Below are 18474 nucleotides of genomic sequence, written 5' to 3' on the forward strand. Positions count from 1 at the left end.
TTTTCTTTTGAAACCAAGCAATTTGCTCTGTTTTTTTCTGAACCGTTTTCAGCTGTTACTGTGGAAGGAGAACTGACAAGTGTTTCTTCAAGTATCTCCTTTTATTGGCAATTTTTGTTCATTATTATTCAGCTGGTGCCAACAACATTTATTATTTGTATATTAATGACTGGAAATTGTTAAGTGATGGAAGAGCAGTCAAACAAAGCTAGGTGGAATTAACTTTATGCATGCTTGGTAGATGATACCGGAGTTGCAGTACTCTGTGCATTCCCCAAATACTCTCTGATTAAGTACCATTTATAGACCTAATCCAGCCTAGCAGTCTTTTAAGCAGTTTTAAAATCTTCTCTGGAAATATTGAACCCCAAGTATTTTCAAATATATTTTCAGGGGGAAAAAAAAGTCTATATAGCAGTAAGTCTATCTTCACAGCTACCAATTCCTTGAGCTTAATTATGACACTACTAAATGTGAAAATCTATTCAGTGCTAGGAACACTTTTCACATTACATTCACGCTAAAGATTGGCTGTTAAGAGCTCATTACTGGTAGTTTTCTAAAGAGCGGTTTATTAAACACTGTTACCTAATAAGCATCTTTGGTGGTGCAAATTGCTGAAAACAGTAATGAGTCTGATTAGACTTCATTTCAATTACGACAGCTTGTCTTGCAAAAAAAAAAAAAAAAGGAAAAAAAGAAAAAAGAAATCTCTCCTTGATGCTTTGGAATCTGGCTACAAGGCATTAGATGGTTTAAAAGGAAAATGCCACCTCTGTATTTCCTTTCCACAGTTCAGTAATGAATAGAGAGCTGTCCAAGTAGCCGTCCAATTTAACACATTGGAAAACTAGATGGGCAGCATTGGAAGCACAATCCTGTTTGCTTAAAAATTCTACAAAGGGTTTTCAGTTAGTATATCTAAATAGGGTCATATTTAGGTTTCCTCTTCTTCCCTTGCGTAATAACATAAAGCTGTAAGACGAGAGAAAATTAAAATGATTCACTCCTACCTGCTTTGCAGAGGTTATGCATTCCTCTGATTAGTGTAATGCACCTTTCAGTTGTTATCTGTAAATCTTTTACAGATCTGTAAATCTTTTACATGCAATTGCAAAACTGCCACAGCTTTCGCAGTACCTGATAATTCAACCTTTTTGTTTCAACTTAAAAATTTTTTTTTCAGGGATAAAAACAAATCATAAGAAATTTTTACTACTGATATAAAATATTTCAGTAAATATTTATTTGTTTATGAACCTAATTTTTGGTGCTAAGTGTGTTTAACTATATTAATGTTAAGCTTTCTTTTAAGTCATTCCTATGTGTTACATATTCTGGATGAAAAGAGAAGTGTTAATAGAAAAATAATTTAGGCTTATAATTGCTGAATACTTAGTAAGATTCTAATGTTCCTGTATGGCATTTTTAATACTAAATTTATCTGGCTGCACTTTTCTAATATTATTTAACCCAAAATTAGATGTAGCGTTTTATAACTAAAATCTTATATTGAATTATGCCTGGAGAAATGGCAGAAGAGGGGCACACATGGAAGGATGCAGTGCTGCTGAAAGCGGTTGTTGGAGTCTCGGAGTGTGGCTGAAATCAGACTGCTGTCCAGTTAGTTTTCAGGAAATTTTAAGAAGGTTCACATTCAATAAAGTTTGAATGCCACCTAATTAGTTATAGGAAATTAATCAGAAACTGAGCTAGTGCAGCGAATATCAGAACTCTCTATCTAGATTTTAATGAAATATTTTCTGTGATGAATTTTTATTAAACACATAGCACAAACCCCAAATACTGGTGAATAAAATATCATTTATGTAATTACCTGCTGAATAATTGTTGCCTTAAAAGTAAAAAGTGGGGCACGTATATCTCCTTTGCAAGAGATTGTAAACTTCAGTGGTTTTTCTGACTTCAAACCAGAGAAGTGACAGAAGAATCAAGCCCATGAACCTTGGGGTCTAAGTATCTTGTACTGGCACTAAAACCCCTTTTTTGGCTCCTTTTTGTGATGTTACCTTTCTACCTTGTCTTTGAAATTCTTACAGTTAGCTGTGATATATTATATATTTTGTGAGAGAAAGGACTTTCATCAGTGTGCATCATCAAGCATCAAGTAAAATAGTGGTGGTAAGGGGTTGTTGTTTTTTTTTTTTTTTTTTTAACAGCATACAAACACAAGTGCTATTATTCAGCTATACAAATGTGTGCCTGTAGTGCGCTTTGAGATGCTAATCAGTGGAGCTTGACTTCTGTACCCCGAAGCAAATTTTAAAAGTATTTCATCATTAGGTGACTACGTATGCAATAACACTATGGATAAAATTACAGAAAAATAACACAGTTTATTGTTATTTAAGCTATCAACAGTGCTCAGCTTGTTATTGATATGATCATCACATGGTTTAGATTTTTGTTGTGTCTTGAAGGCTGTTTACAGAAATGGCTAAATTTGTGTGATAGCTGCAAAGGAATGTGACATTTTATCAGCTGGGCTCTATCATTTTCTTCTATTTTTAAAACCAGCGTTTTATTTTTTTCCTGCCCTCTGAAAATGCCTGTATACCCTCTCAATGACATACTGTGTGTCTTAGGACAACTTTTCCTGGTGCAGGATGAATTTTGCTTTTTTTTGAGAAACATCTAATATGAGGAGTTAGGGGTTTTTTTCTTCCCACTCTCTCCAGGAATATGGCACAAATATCAGCATACACACAGTTCAATTTCTCAGTTGAGACATTCTCTCTCTGGTGCCTTGGTGCCTGTGTGTGTAAAATATATAAATGTATATATATATAGAGAGAGAGATTTCTATATTTGTCTATAGAAAATTCTCTGTTCCCCCTCTCCCTGTCCCCGAGATAATTTGTCAAGCTAACTGAACAATCTGTATAGTTCCTTTCAAATGCTCAGGAAACAATACAGTAAGTCCCAAACCAAGAGCATGCAAAAAATTGGCTATATTCCATTTTTCAGTCGTTAATTCAGATACATTTTATTGAGTGAGCAAGAAAGAATCTTTGGAATTTGTGAAATACAATAATTGAAAGGTTTAAGTGGGGGAAAGATTTATCTCAGCTTAGTGTTTCTAGGATGTCAGTTCTTTGGTTATGCTTCTGCTTTTAATCTTGTTTCTCTGCTTTGTGGGGAGCAGGAAGGAAAGGAAGGGTCAGCTGCTCACACAGCCGAGCCCGGGAAGGAGCTGTGCTGGAGCTCTGTTTTCCCTAAGAGCGTGATTAGTACAGTTTTGATGACTTAGCTAAGGTGTTCCCTACCTTGGGGAGGAAATCTCGGGTTCTATATGGTAACATCATCCCTTCTTACAATGTCATCTCTCATGTTGTAATATAGACATTGTTGGTTGGTGGTTGTTTTTTTAATGGAGAGACCAAATAAGTGTACAGGTTAATAATACAATCCTTTTACATAGGATATTCTCTTTGGAAAGACAGTGTATGCCAGCACTAGCTGCTCTGATACTTATAGAGAGAACTGTGTGTGGTGTGTGTCTAGTATGATGGAAAAAAGGGAGAAAGTGGATGAGCTCTGCTAAGAGCTCCCTGCTCTTAATCCTGAGCCACGTCAGGAGCATTCTAAAGCAGTTTATCTTCATATGTCGTCTTGTATATAAGAAACAACACTAAACCCAGCAAAACTCATTTCATATGTAGCTTTTTCTACAGCCTTCAGATCAAAGTTATTTTCTTCAGGCTGGACTAAATTATACACAGGTCCCAGGAGTGAAGGACACTGAATTAATGCACTATGTCAACCAGTCCTGGTTATAGAATATTTTTATCGAAGTGTGAGACGCAACATCTCTTTACTATTTCATTAAAAATTAATGTGCAGATTTCCAAAAAGCAAAAAGCATAAATAACATAAATTTTGTGAAAGGTTTGTACACTGTGGACACGTTGAGGATTTTTTTTTTTAGTATCAGATTACTTCTATATATACATTTAATCAGTATTTGTTCTCATTTAGCTAATTAGCAGAGGTACTCTAATCTCAGTAAAGCAACTGTTCATGCCTTTCCTATGTTGGTAGTTTTTTCCTTTAAAAGGAAAGCAATATTCCTGGTTGCAAGCTGGAGCATTATATTATTGGCCCATATAAATTTGCTTTTTCACTTTTGTTAGTTGAATGTAATGAGTCAAACTTGACTACAGTTATTTGAAACTTACTGAAATTGAGCTTTGCCTTCAAATTTGCAAAGTGAATAGGGCTGGCTAGATAAATGTCTGGAATTGACCTTCTGTTGCTTTACATAAAGCTATGAAATACGTATATACTTTTTTTTAAGTGTGGTGAGTGAAAAATATATGGAAAATTATATTGTAGTGGAATTTATACAGAGTGCTGCTGCTGTTAATTGGAGGGAAATATATTTTATATAACTCTTGCTATGTAACTTGGTCTTGTGTTTTAGGGCAAGGTGATTTTCTAGCATTTTTGAACAGCTTGATATAAAAATAATTCAGCATCAGTTAAATCTCTATTGTGCTCCCACTTTGTTCAAATAAAGTATGTCCCTTTATGGCAGTTTTAACCCCATTTATCCTCATGCGCAAGTGCTCACCTGTTATTTACTCACATAAGAGAAGGTCGATACTGCAGAACAAGGGGAGTGCTCTGTTGTGACATAAAACATACATATTCATTAGCTCTACTGTCCCTATGGACGTGTGTGGTATGTCCTGATGATCTTCATTTGGCAAAAGGAAGTGAGCTTAAGAAGGAAATTGTCTTAATGGATTTATGATACATGAAAAAAAGGTTTTAAAAATGCTTTATTTGCGGTAAGGAACCAGAGCAATAATTCTAAGTGTGAATGAAAGAGTAAAAGGAAGCAATTTACTGAAAGATGATTAGCAATAGAAATGGAAAAATAATAGAAATAATTTTCATATGTTAATTTTTTCTTCCTAGAAGAGCTTAGGTCAAGATCTGAATGTTCCATAACAGTCTCCCTAGTGCTGAAAATTTATTCCTTCTGCCTCTCACTTACTTGCTAAAAAACAAGTTCAGGGTTTTGTGTTTCACCTGCTTCAGTTGATTACATGAGAAACACGATAAGGCATGAAGGTATTTTGTCTGCTCTGCTTTTAAGGATCTGTGTTATTCTCTTTCAAGGTAAATGCGCCCTAAACTTCGCTTCTGGAAGGAAAACCAAATAAAAGGCTACTTCTGCTATTTTGTTGCTTAAAAAGAGAGTATATATTTTGCTGCGCTTTTAGAAGCTTCAGTTGGGTTTATTGGAGCCTTGAAAGAAGCACTTCGGTGGGAGCACAATCAAGCTCCATATCTAAACTATTTTGCATTTGCAAATATACATAAATACTTGTGCCAAGTGGCCAAGTATTCATTCATGATTACATTTTATCATCTGAATATTTTATTTCTCAGAATCCCTAGTTATCCTGCAGTAGTTATATTGATTCTCATGTTTATATAGGCATAAATTGCAGATTATGTGGTATATTAAATGTTTTTAAAATACATTATAGCTATAAGTGTGCATTCATTGGACTGCAAAAAGTAATTTTTTAAAATAAAAGTTATGCTTACATCTGTTTACAGTTATTGTTCTTGTGAGTATTCTCTCAGAAATTATTATGATCTTATTCATTTGGCATTGACAAAGCATGGTAGGTCCTTTAAAGGCATGGTACTGTTCAGAGCTACTTGACAAAAACAGCTTAAAAATTTAAATCCTGCCAAGAGAAAGCATCATAATAGGTTAAAAGGAAACACAGTTGTTGTTTTTGTCAGAGTGTTTTCTAGTTGATTTAGAAAAGTGTCATGGGGAAATGAGTACAGTGAGGGCAGACTGATAAAGTCAAATATTTCAAAGATAAACTACAATTAATCATAAATATGACCAATTCTCTACATAGGTGGGTTCCAAGATGTGTGCATAAATGGTTTAGCTTGTGGTAAGGACGACTGTGCATCAGTGTGATTAGACTGCAAGGATGGAGCCCTGAACTGAGAATGTTTTTGTGGCAAGGACTGCTGCCACAGAGAAGCCAATACCTCCATGGTGGGCAGCATCCTGGGAGGTCATGTGAGTGCTTAAGTAATGGCTGCAGTCCCCGACTGCCACATCTGTGGGCTGCTGCGGGTTGGCCTACGGATCCAACCTGCTTCTGCTGGCAAAATATGCTAGTGTCATCTCTGGACCTAGTTCCTCTTTGCTTCTTGACTATTATTTCTCCTTATTTCTGTTTCTTAAGGCCTTTGAAGCTGATGGATCTCCTAAAGGCTGTTTAGCCAGAAATGTCTTTGTGACTATCAAAGGCACTGCTTTATGTAAATGGCAGGGAGGGGGCTTGGGAGAGAGAGAACTCATTTGCTGTAGATGTATTGCAATTTACTGTTGTAAGGTGTGAAAGTGTGATTTTAAAGGAATAATCATTTGACAATATTTAAGTTAAATAATGGGCATGTATCAGTTTGAGATTTCACATCTGGAATTTTGTTTTTAACGGGTCCAGAATCTCATAAAATATATAGCATTTTTCTTACTGCTTTTATCTTTAAGTGCTGTTGACATATATGTGATCCTCCATATTACTCGTGATTTAAGTGTTTTGTTTTAAAGACTGAAATGCTTTCACTAACTTGCTAGATGGAAATTGTATTGTAAATACCCTGCCGACAGCTTGCTGCCAACAACAACTGGTGTGCGGGGCATGCATATATAGTAAGAGGAAGAACAGACCCCTACCAAGAAAATGCTGAGAGCACTTTCCAGGCCTGTTTTTGTGAGTCTGTGGCTGCCACTTACTGAAAAAAGCTTCCAAAGTTGGGATCGTACAGCTGGGCATCTCAGTTGGAGGTTCATCCTCCCACCGAGTCCTTTGACGTCAAAGGAGTTCCTCATGGACTGGAGCAGAGGTCTTCACTGAGTAATTAGAAAATAAATGTGGGAATCATTTTCTTTTCTTTTTTTTTTTTTTCTGCAAAACATAATTAGCTCAATCCACTCTTCAAAATCCCTCCTGTTTCCAATTAAGAGAGATCAGTTGCACTATCTTCAAACAGCTGAAATTATGCTTATTAATAAAAAATGGAGTGTAAAAGAATTGTTTTATCTTGAATTAATTTTTATTATTATGCGACATATGACAGTATACAGTCTTATGAAATATTATCAGATTTGGTACAAATCCAGGGAGTTGTGTGTCCTACATCTTGAACAGCGGTTACAGTATGACTCATTTATTTAGCTCTGCCCCATGCTTAAGAAGGATTTTAAAATGTGGATTTAGGGTCTGAAGTTCAAGGTCCTAACACCTTCAGCTCAGTAAGACATTTAAGGCATATTGGCCAGTGAAGTACCTATTCAAGTCAATAGCTGTTTTGGCAGAGCCAATATCTGTATGTCCACAAGAAGAAAACCCTTGGCTAAAATCATTATGGTCTGTTGTGTATTCAAGACACTCAGTGTCTTGAATAATTATGGACAGGGCTGAGAGTAGCAGTTCAGTTTTTGGGGCCTTTGGCTAAACATGTAGGCAATCCAAAGTGATGAAGTTCACATCCACTTTCAAGTCTAGAGGGAAAAGAGTTGGTGGTACTCAGAGCTGTGATTTTGGAGTTGTTTCCTGCCTTGAATAGTGTGTTCCCACCAGTCTGTTATGGACACTTATCAGAAGCATCTAATTTACTTGTTCCCTCCTGGTACAGTCTAACCTTTTTCAACAGCACATTAGGCAGTTGCTCGGATCATATTAACAACAGGCCTGAAGTTAACCTGCTTGAACTACTGATGTTTACAAAGGAACCTGCAGATCTGTGCTAGGTAGGACCTGTGTACTGCAGGGGTGAACAGGCAGGAATAGAGGAGAAGAATTATTTTCTTCTGTCTCAGGTATGTTGAAGGAACAGTTGGAGGCCCCTGATCCAAACTGAGACTTTGGTAGGCTGCTTGGGAAGGTTGGTGGGCTGCCCTGTTTCTAGTGCCTTGTGCACAGTAGCTCTGTGACATTCAGGTGTTTTTCACCAGCATCTCTGGAAGTGAAATGCAACCTCTGGTGATGTCTTCAGAAAATCACAGCTGCATATGATTTAATTTTAGTTTGATTATTTCATTAGAGGTGTAAATAGATGAGAGGTTTACTAAAGTCCCAGTATCCTTTGTGTAAAGCACATTGTTGCTACCCAAGTTGGTGAGTTGGGACACTAAATCCTTTGTGGTGGTTTCATCTAGTGTGGTCTTAGCTAGTATTTCTGGACATTTCCATGCCTATTTTCAACAGAAACTCTTGTATTTAAATTGAAAGGAAAGGCTAGTTATTTATCTTTTTTGACAGATATAATCCTGTAAGGGGATGAGAAGTTTGACCTGATACTAAGGGCACCAGCACTGGGGGGTTCTTTGTATGCACAAACTCATTCAAGCTCCCAGCAGGATCAGGCCCAGGATGTGTAGGATGTTGCTTGTTCCTTTTTGCATTCAGATTGCAATGTTATTTTTTTGCGACTGGCATTTTTTTTCCTTTTTTTTTGTTTCTTTTAATTCATAGATCTGAATATATAAGTAGACTTCTGCCATATGGAATTATTATATGTGAAAATGATGAAGTATTGTGTATTATATTTTCCATTTTCAGGCTAAAAATTAGAAGGGGAAAAATGGTCAAACACTTGGTTCAAAGTAATTCAATAATGAAATTGTTGACTATAATTACTTTAAATGTAATTCAGATAGATCCAGCTGGAAGAGTTATGGAAGAGGGATGTATAGTAAGGCTGTCAGGACAAGGAAAAATACATACTGCAAAAAAAGCCTACACTCCCTCTCTATATAATGCATTAAATTTATCTTAAAAGCACTTCTCTGATAAGTACATACCTGTACTTAAAGAACAGAATCCTTTCCTTTTGCCTTTTACAGCCCATACCTGCACACTTTACACAGTTCAAAAATGTCGATAGCTCAGAGGATTCCTAAGTTAGCAAAGATTTTTTTTGAAAATTACATTCAGCCTTGCATTGCTTCTGGATTTTCAGTAAGTTATTAAGCAAATACATTATCTGCAGGACTGTGGTTTGTGTCAGAGTTCAAATTACACTTAAATAAAAAATGCAGCCTCTAAATATGCCCTCATTTACCTGATTTTAGACATTTATGTCAGCATTTGGATTCCTAAAACAAGAAATGCAGGAAGATTTATCAGCTCAAACAAAAAGCAATTATTAAAATAAAATTTAAAATATGGAGAGGAAGTGGCTACAAACAGGAAGGGAGAAGGGAGAGAAATATTTGCATAATTAAAAAGAACTACAGCTTCTTCTTTTTATATCCCAAGTCAGACATTTGACTTTCTTCGAACAATTTTTGAACTATTAACAAATAGAGTCAAACCTAGCAAAAGTTTGCTCCTTTCTCAATTATTATCAAATTGAGGAAATGGCTTTTTGTGCCCCCCAGTCCAGACCATTCCACTGGTCTCCATGTAAATACTTCTTCACTGCTTACTAAAGCAAAAAATATGCTTATGGTTAACTATTAACCTATGCTTCCAAATAACACTAATGATTGCGATGTGCTGGAATAAATGCTCATGTTTCATGGGATGAGAACAGTCCTGTTCTCTTAAGCTTATCTAATCAAAGCCTAATCCTGCCTTTACAGCCTTTGTTAAATGCATTGGTATTTAATATGCATCAATAAATAAACTTTCAATTATTGTGCAGTGAGCATATCCAAAGATAGCATGACAATGTGAAACTACTGGTCTATCTAGCAATTATTCTAAATAAAGGATGCTGATGATGTGATTTCCCCCCTCCTCTTATAATGGATAATTTAGATTTTCTGACATTCTTTTGCAGCCTAATAATAAGGAAAATAAATTAATCTAGACAAATAAAATTCAAAGGATTTAATTTCTACACCATCTAAGTACATCTCCCCCCTGTGACTAGAAATTTAATTATTTTAAAAGCACATGATCCATTCTAAATAAAAAAGACCAATTGATGAAATTTTTTAAGTATTTGTGAAAGGTATTTTGAAAAGCTTACAAAGTGGGTAGTGTGTGATACATGTTGTTGTACTCTGACCTAGTGCATTATCTCTTTAAATTGAATAGCCTTTCTTTTACAAGCAGCTAAAGACAATGTGCCAAAAGCACATTCATTAACTACAGTGCAAGTACGAGCCGGGCTAGGTTTTCTGCTCCATCCATGTCAATTTTACCTTCTTTTTCAAGAGTTTCACTGCTGCTTTAGTGTATTCTTTGCAAAGAGTCTTTCTCATGGCATCTGTTCATTAGTATGTAGTGAAACATCAGTCTACTCAAGTTCTGCATCTCTGTAACAGAAGCTTTCAGTATTTTGGTAACCTTATAAGCCAAATATTGCAGAACACAGATAGGTTTTGTTTGTTTGTTTGTTTTGTTTGCCTTTTTTTTTTTAATGGGGCAATGAACTTGTATGATGTTATGCAGTTCTGTGTTACAGGAACATTCATATTTTTGCCTTTTAAAAAAGCTTGTAGTAAATATCATGACATTAGAAGAATTTTAGATACTGATTGCTTGCACTTGGCTCTTAGTGATTTGCACTTCAGATTTCCAGCAGAATTTAACAAAGTATGATTTCTGGAAAGCTTCTGATAGTTTCTCATTAAAATTGTATTTTTAAATGCAATCTTTTAATTGCATGATTTGTATAATTTCTCCCAATTTCATTATATACTTACTCCCTCTGAAAGGCAGTGGTTGAAACATCAGAAACAATTAGCAAAAAATATTATATTAATGCTAATGAAAGAAATAAATCTGCCAAAATCTCAGTCTCAAAGCTGCATTTGTCAAAAGCACTTCTCTGAATTAACTTTTGTAGCATAACTGTATAATTGTTAACAGACATTTTTCTCAAGTTGTCAAAGTGTTTGAAAAAAGAGAGAAAGAGAACACTCATGAAGAAAAAAACCCACAAGTAATTAATGGCATGCTCAGGTGGAGTGAGATTTGCAATACTTGTACTAACAAAATATAAGGATCAATTAGAGGTACTTTGCAGTTTTCAGCCTAAGTTTAAATGATTTTGAGATTTGCAAATACGTGAATCAAAAAAAAAAAAGAATAATCCAAATGCAAATGAGTGCAACCACAATAAAATATAATTGCAAATGAATCTGTTGCTTTATTCATTTATTGTGTAATTACTGCAATCCTTCCCACCTTGTTTTCAGTATTTCTTAATCATTAAGTCGGAAGCATGACAGCAGTGCCAGCCCTGGCATGATTCTCTTTGACTAAAACCTTGTAAATTAACACAATTAGCACAGCATCATCCTGCTAATTAACTTCCAGTGTCTGGTGCAGTGGTTTTGCAAACAAGGAAGAGGGAGTCAGAAGGGAATAAACATGCCATTCTGTTACCAAACTGTGTGCTGTGTTAGGCTTAGCTCAGCGAGGCTAAGCTGGCCATGTCAGATGCCAGAGTCAGGCAATGAAGAGCTAAAGGGGTTGGGGAGAGAAACAGGAGGGGGTAGAAGCTGTCAAAATAGACTGCAGTAATTCAGAGGGGAGCGAGTGCCACAGATGCTTCATTTCGACTAGGCCTCCGCCTTATCAGGGAATCTGTGCCAGAGGGCACAAGACTGTTTGCAAAAATCACTTTTGGTAATACGAGAGAGATTAAGGAGGTCTATTTGATACAGCTGTACAAAACACAGCAATGTGTCTGCCATGCATAGGTACGAGTTGGAGGGGGTTATCTTAACGCTTGTAAATTGCTCTTACCCGATGCAGTGGATCACAAGGAGGGGGGATAATTCACGTCACATTATTAAAAGATTAATTGCTCTAAAATTACATTTGCATTTTTTTCTTTTTTTTTTTTTAATTTTTGTTTTATTGATAGGTTTTGTTTTGGTTTTGTGTTGTTTGTTTTGGGGGGTTTTTATAGCTAGCTGTGAAAGCCACAGAACTTTTAGGGACTTGGCTTCATTTCCTTTTCCTTTTCTTCATCTTTTTTTTTTTTATTTATTTTTTTCTTTAACCCTCTTTCTTTGTACCCTGGAGGCTGTGAAGCGGAAGGGGGGAAGAGAGAGCAAGCAACGAGACCAACAGACAAGTCATGCTTGTTTTTTTTTCCAGACCCTCAACAACAGAACTGAGAGGCAGAAAGGAGCCAGTTGTAATTCATACCGAGTTGTAGGCTTTGTGTGATGAAAGCGACAGAGCGCTGCCTGGGAGATTGCTTTGCTGCACTCCACGAAGCAGATTTGAAACTGTCGTGGACCACTTTAGATGAGAGTTGGATTATGGAATGACCTGCTATGTCTGTGTCATATTGTTCTGCGCAGGGTGCATTATACTCTGCTAACTAGGTGTTCAGTACCAAATAAGAGAGGTATCCTAGATGTGATCTGTCAGCTGTGTCTCATATTTTTATATTGGTTAAAATATAAAATTGAAACAGTGATGAAAGAGGACAGAGCCTTGTATGTTAACAATAAATCTGCACTCAGAGTATTTAAAATATACTGTCTTATTTAATTACTTCGAGAAATATAGCATTACCTGTATTTTTTATACAAACAAACAACCCCCTACTGAATTGGCAAAAAATGTGGCTACACGTGTATGTGCCCGTAATAAACCAAGCAGTTCATAATGCTTCATAAGGCCGTTGCATTTTCTTTCTTTAAGGACTGGTGGTGTTAAGTACAGTGTTTCAGAGAGCTGAAGTTTACAGACAGTATGTTTGAGAACTCATTTAAAAACATGTGAAAGAGGCTGAGGTCACTGTTAACTTTGTTGTTTCCTGCTGCCCTAGGCTTGAAGATGCAGTGGACGCCGGAGCATGCCCAGTGGCCAGAACAGCACTTCGATATCACTTCAACCACCCGGTCCCCTGCCCACAAGGTGGAAGCCTACCGGGGGCACCTGCAGCGCACCTACCAGTATGCCTGGGCCAACGATGACATCTCGGCTCTGACCGCCTCCAATCTGCTGAAAAAGTATGCAGAAAAGTATTCTGGTATTTTGGAAGGCCCAGCCGAGCGGCCTATTCTCAGCAATTACTCTGAAGCTCCCTCGGGGCTGGTGAACGGTCGGAAGAATGAAAGTGAGCCTTGGCAGCCATCACTGAACTCGGAGAGCGTGTATCCCATGAACTGTGTCCCAGATGTCATCACCGCCAGCAAAGCTGGGGTAAGTGCAGCCCTCCCTCCCGCAGATGTCTCAGCCAGCATCGGGAGCTCTCCTGGGGTGGCCAGTAACTTGGCTGAACCCAATTACTCCAGCAGCACCTGTGGAAGTCACACCGTTCCCAGTCTTCATTCGGGGCTCCCATCTCAGGAATATGCCACAGGATACAACGGCTCGTACTTGCATACCAGTTACAGCAGCCAGCCAGCACCTGCACTTCCATCCCCTCATCCATCTCCCCTGCATAGCTCGGGACTTTTACAGCCCCCACCACCACCACCACCACCAGCCCTCGTCCCCGGCTACAACGGGACCTCTAACCTCTCCAGTTACAGCTACCCTTCTGCCAGTTATCCTCCTCAAACCGCTGTTGGCCCTGGGTACAGCCCTGGGGGTGCCCCGCCACCCTCGGCTTACCTGCCTTCGGGAATCCCTGCTCCAACCCCTCTGCCCCCCACCACTGTCCCCAGCTACTCCTACCAGGGCCACGGTCTGACGCCCATCGCGCCGTCTGCCCTGACAAACAGTTCAGCCAGCTCTCTCAAAAGGAAAGCTTTCTACATGGCAGGGCAAGGAGAAATGGACTCCAGTTATGGAAATTACAGCTATGGCCAACAGAGATCTACACAGAGTCCCATGTATCGAATGCCAGACAACAGCATTTCGAATGCAAACAGGGGGAATGGTTTTGACAGAAGTGCTGAAACATCATCCTTAGCATTTAAGCCAACAAAGCAGCTAATGTCCTCTGAACAGCAAAGGAAATTCAGTAGCCAGTCCAGTAGGGCTCTAACACCCCCATCCTATAGTACTGCTAAAAACTCACTGGGTTCGAGATCAAGTGACTCGTTTGGGAAGTATACCTCCCCAGTAATGAATGAGCACGGTGACGAGCACAGGCAGCTCCTCCCTCACCCAATGCAAGGCCCGGGACTTCGTGCAGCTACCTCATCCAACCACTCTGTGGACGAGCAACTGAAGAATACTGACACACACCTCATTGACCTTGTTACCAATGAGATTATCAACCAAGGACCTCCCGTGGACTGGAGCGACATTGCTGGCCTAGATCTGGTAAAGGCCGTCATTAAGGAGGAGGTTTTATGGCCAGTATTGAGGTCAGATGCATTCAATGGACTGACTGCTCTACCTCGGAGCATCCTTTTATTTGGACCTCGGGGAACAGGCAAAACATTAATGGGCAGATGTATAGCTAGTCAGCTGGGGGCCACGTTTTTCAAAATCACTGGCTCTGGCCTTGTCACAAAGTGGTTAGGGGAAGGAGAAAAAATTGTCCATGCCTCCTTCCTTGTGGCAAGGTGTCGCCAGCCCTCAGTGATTTTTGTTAGTGACATTGATATGCTCCTTTCCTCGCAAGTGAGTGAAGAACATAGTCCAGTAAGTCGGATGAGAACCGAGTTCCTTATGCAGCTGGACACTGTACTGACTTCTGCTGAGGACCAAATAGTAGTAATTTGCGCCACGAGTAAACCAGAAGAAATTGATGAATCTCTTCGAAGGTACTTCATGAAACGACTTTTAATCCCACTTCCTGACAGCACAGCGAGACACCAGATAATAGTACAACTGCTCTCACAGCACAATTACTGTCTCAATGACAAGGAGGTTGCACTGCTTGTCCAGCGCACAGAAGGCTTTTCTGGACTAGATGTGGCTCACTTGTGTCAGGAAGCCGTGGTGGGCCCACTCCATGCCGTGCCAGCCACAGACCTTTCAGCCATTATGCCCAGCCAGTTGAGGCCAGTTACATATCAAGACTTTGAAAATGCTTTCTGCAAGATACAGCCTAGCATATCTCAAAAAGAGCTTGATACATATGTTGAATGGAACAAAATGTTTGGTTGCAGTCAGTGATGCTACTTAAAAAAAATGTAATGAATGTTGGCACACACAGAATCTGCTACATAGGGTAGAAAACCCTTTTCAGTAGTGTTAAAATTGCAAAGGGTACTGGGAAGACTACAATTTACCTTGCCTCTAAAGAGCCAGGGTATACTTGAAGGAAAAGTGCATCAAACAAGAGCTGCTGATCTGAAAAAGCCACACATGACAGAAAGCGCATGTTGATGCTCAGTTCTGTTCAAGCTAGACAATACTCACCAAGGAGCAAGGTGCAAGTGGGTTGATTTCAGAAGGACATGAACCCTGTGTGTTGATTCCATTCTGCTGTTCTTGAGATTTAGTTGCTGTCAAGTGCCTGAAGTGGTGCTTTATTTTTTGTTTGCCTCACAATTACATTGGTGGCATGTGCTAATATAAAGAGCTTTAACTTCAAACATTATTGGACTAAAGAGATGAACGGTTGTGTTGCGACAGAGAGCCAGATTTTTGCTATTCTAAGAGCAACAGTATTCCTCAATCCTGTCTGTTCTGTGGTGTTAAACTAAGAACAGGTAAAACAGGGTAATGGTAATCTGGACCTTAATTTCTGCAGTTCATTTCTTTTAATGTTCTGTCTGCAAAAACTCAGGAAAGTGATTGTGATTTGTACAGTACCTCAAAGGAATGTGTTGAAAGCACTATGTACTGCTGAGAGTTATAGGCTAGGCTTCAATGTTACTTTATATTAAATATGTATGTTTACCTCAACAATTGGAAAATGGCAAGGAAAATTACTTTGAATGTATCCAGGAAAAAACTGAAGTGTGATATGACTGAAGCTTTACAGTTTTTAAAAATAGAAACAGAAGCATTTCCCCGTGTTCAGGAATGGTTCTTTTGCCAATTTGTCAGATCAAACCAGAGCAGAGTGATTTTTCTTGTTGGTAAACTGTAACAGTTTTCAGCATATTGCTCCTTGATAATTACATGATACAGTGTTTAGAAGGTGCATAGATGAATAAAAGAGCCACTTAATCGGTTTATGTTAGCATCCAAAACAGTCAAACATAAGATTTGGTAGGATTCTGAGAGGCAAATTACCTTAAGCTGTGACAGCTGGCCTTTGTTGCATGGCCCTAGTCATAGTTTTGAGGTTTTTTTGGTGAAGCTGTAGGGAGTAGAATCAGTATAGGTCGCTGGCAGAGCTATGAGTTGCAGAGCTGTTTATAGCAATGCAGTGGACTGTGACCAAACAAACAGTACAAATAAAGCAAAACTGAACCCTCAAAGTACATTTACTTCCCTTCCCAAACTGTAAAGTTGAGTTTTTGTTGTGTATGTACGGCTTCATTGTCCTTAATGCAATATTCATTTAGCATCCATTAGAAATCTTAGGCTGAAGTGTGCCCACCATTATTTCTACCTCAGTTTTGTTACGTTTCTCTTGGAAAGCAAAGTAAGAAATAGGGCAAAAAACACCACCAACACAAGTCAGATTACATTAGGAATGCAAACCTGCTAAACAAGTTTCAGAGAGCTGCTGTTTTTTCCCCTGAAGTCAAGTTTTTCTCTGTGTTAGTGCTCTTTACCCCCTCCTTTTTCCTCCCCCAAATATACATATCCTGGTGTCTTCCTTCTGGAAAGACTCGCTGGCATGTGTGGCATTTTGCTCAGTTCACCCTCCCCACCCCTTTGGCCCCCCTCTTTCTTTTTATCCTTTAATGCTTTCTGTGCAACTCTTTTGGTGACAGCTGACTGATGTTGGGTAATGTCTCTGAGCAAGAGCAGTGTGTGTTGCAGCTGCCCAAAGCCTCTGCCATCACATGAACAAAACAGCCTTGCTTTTTGAATGTATTTTTTGTTTGTTTACTTTAAAGAAACAGTAACAAAACTGTTGCAAAGCACTGGCATTTAATGTTTCTCTTAAGTAATGTACATTCAAGACCATTAAATAAATGCACTGAAAAGCCCCAAGAAGAAAGATACCAATCTGTTACTAGGTCATGTTTGTCTTCTCAAAAATTGTACAGACCTTGTTCATTTTGTTAAATCGGTGGAGACATTTAGCGTTCAGAAAGCTAATGAGGGATTTTGTGATATTGCTGAAAATTTATGACTCTTGATTATTACTTTCCTTTATTTTTCTTTTAAGATATATATATATTTAGATAGAACATGCTAAAAACAGAGCAAATAAACCAAAATCTAATTTAAGATGGATTCCTGGCAAACATTTTGTCTATCTAAAACTTTATGTTTTAAGCATAAAAGTACCATTTTAAAAACAGTGCCTTTCATTAAGGATGTAGAAAGTAAGATTTAAGTACATCACCTGCTTTTCTTTTTTATTTTCCTTTTTTTCTTTTCTTTTTTTTTAATTTTTTATTATTTTTTTCTTTTCAACAGCAATTACAGTCTATGATTCTTGTTATGACCCAGTCTTTCTGCTTACCCAAACCCCCACGGGCTGCCTCTTCACCCTGATCATTTCACCATCCTCATATTTGGGAGATCCTGATGTCCCCATTAGCCCTAGGTTCACATTGATCACACTGGCAAGTACGCTGTTGCATATTGCTGACCCAATTTCTGTCTTAGACATTGCCTTTCATACCTGCCGTTGAACTGTGCTCATTTAAAAGGCTCAGACAAGTTCTGATAAACTGTTTCTCCTAACGGTACTCCTAACAAATTTTTTTGCAGCTTATAAAATGAAAACTTACACACTAGAGTGTTTTTTTCCCCTCTTTTTATCCAGTAGCCAAACCAAAAGAAAACAAAATTGTAGATGGTCCCTTTGACTTCCAGCTTTAAGTCATTCTTTTTAAAAAGGTCATTCTGGGAAACAGATTTTTCAAATGTTAACCAAAGCGAGAAGTAGGCAGAAACTGAGATGATGTGCAAATGCAGGTTCTACACACATATGCTCATGCTCTTCAGGTCTTGATTCAGCTTTGGGGCAGCAGAAAAAAACTTCACCCCTATCACAGCTGCTGTAAGGAAGACAGAGCCAGATTGTTACCCGAATCTTTCCTTACCGCCGACTGTCCTTGACTTTGCTCTGGGAGGGTACCTGTTGAATTTGGTGAGAACTTGGCCAGGAACTGCTGACAGGAGGCACCTTAACCCTTCTCCAAGTGGTTTCTGACCACTCCTTTGACAGAATTCAGGGCTGAATTGGCTAAACCCCCTGCCACATCCTGTCATTCTTACTGCTTTCCTTCCTCCTCCCACATTCAGCCCCTGCTTTTTCCCTAGTGAGCAGGTTTTGGCATGCTGCTGGTCCTTCACCCCTCACAGCCTTCTTGTCAAGAATGGTCCAGGAAGGGCAGAAGCACGATCCTGAACTTGAGCGGGTCCCAAAGGTTAGGATTGTTTTTGAGAAGAGAGACAAAATATGTTTTAATCATGTTTTCAGGATTAAGTATTTGCTGGTCTTAGA

The 18474-nt window shown here is 38.5% G+C and overlaps 1 protein-coding gene across 3 annotated transcripts in view; it reads left to right on the forward strand.

Moving 5' to 3' along the window:
• The window catches only part of FIGN (fidgetin, microtubule severing factor), a 105520-nt gene that overhangs the window by 83052 nt on the left and 3994 nt on the right, over positions 1 to 18474 (forward strand). For all 3 annotated transcript variants that reach the window (XM_027678730.1, XM_027678732.1, XM_027678731.1), the window contains one exon: positions 12817 to 18474. This exon is cut by the window's right edge and continues 3994 nt beyond it. In XM_027678730.1, coding sequence (XP_027534531.1) covers positions 12817 to 15065 — 2249 coding nt within the window. In that variant the 3' untranslated portion in view covers positions 15066 to 18474. The remainder of the gene's footprint in view (positions 1 to 12816) is intronic.

The sequence above is a fragment of the Neopelma chrysocephalum genome, unplaced genomic scaffold (genome assembly GCF_003984885.1).
Source record: "Neopelma chrysocephalum unplaced genomic scaffold, ASM398488v2 Primary Assembly neopelma1_44, whole genome shotgun sequence".
Lineage (NCBI taxonomy): Eukaryota > Metazoa > Chordata > Aves > Passeriformes > Pipridae > Neopelma > Neopelma chrysocephalum.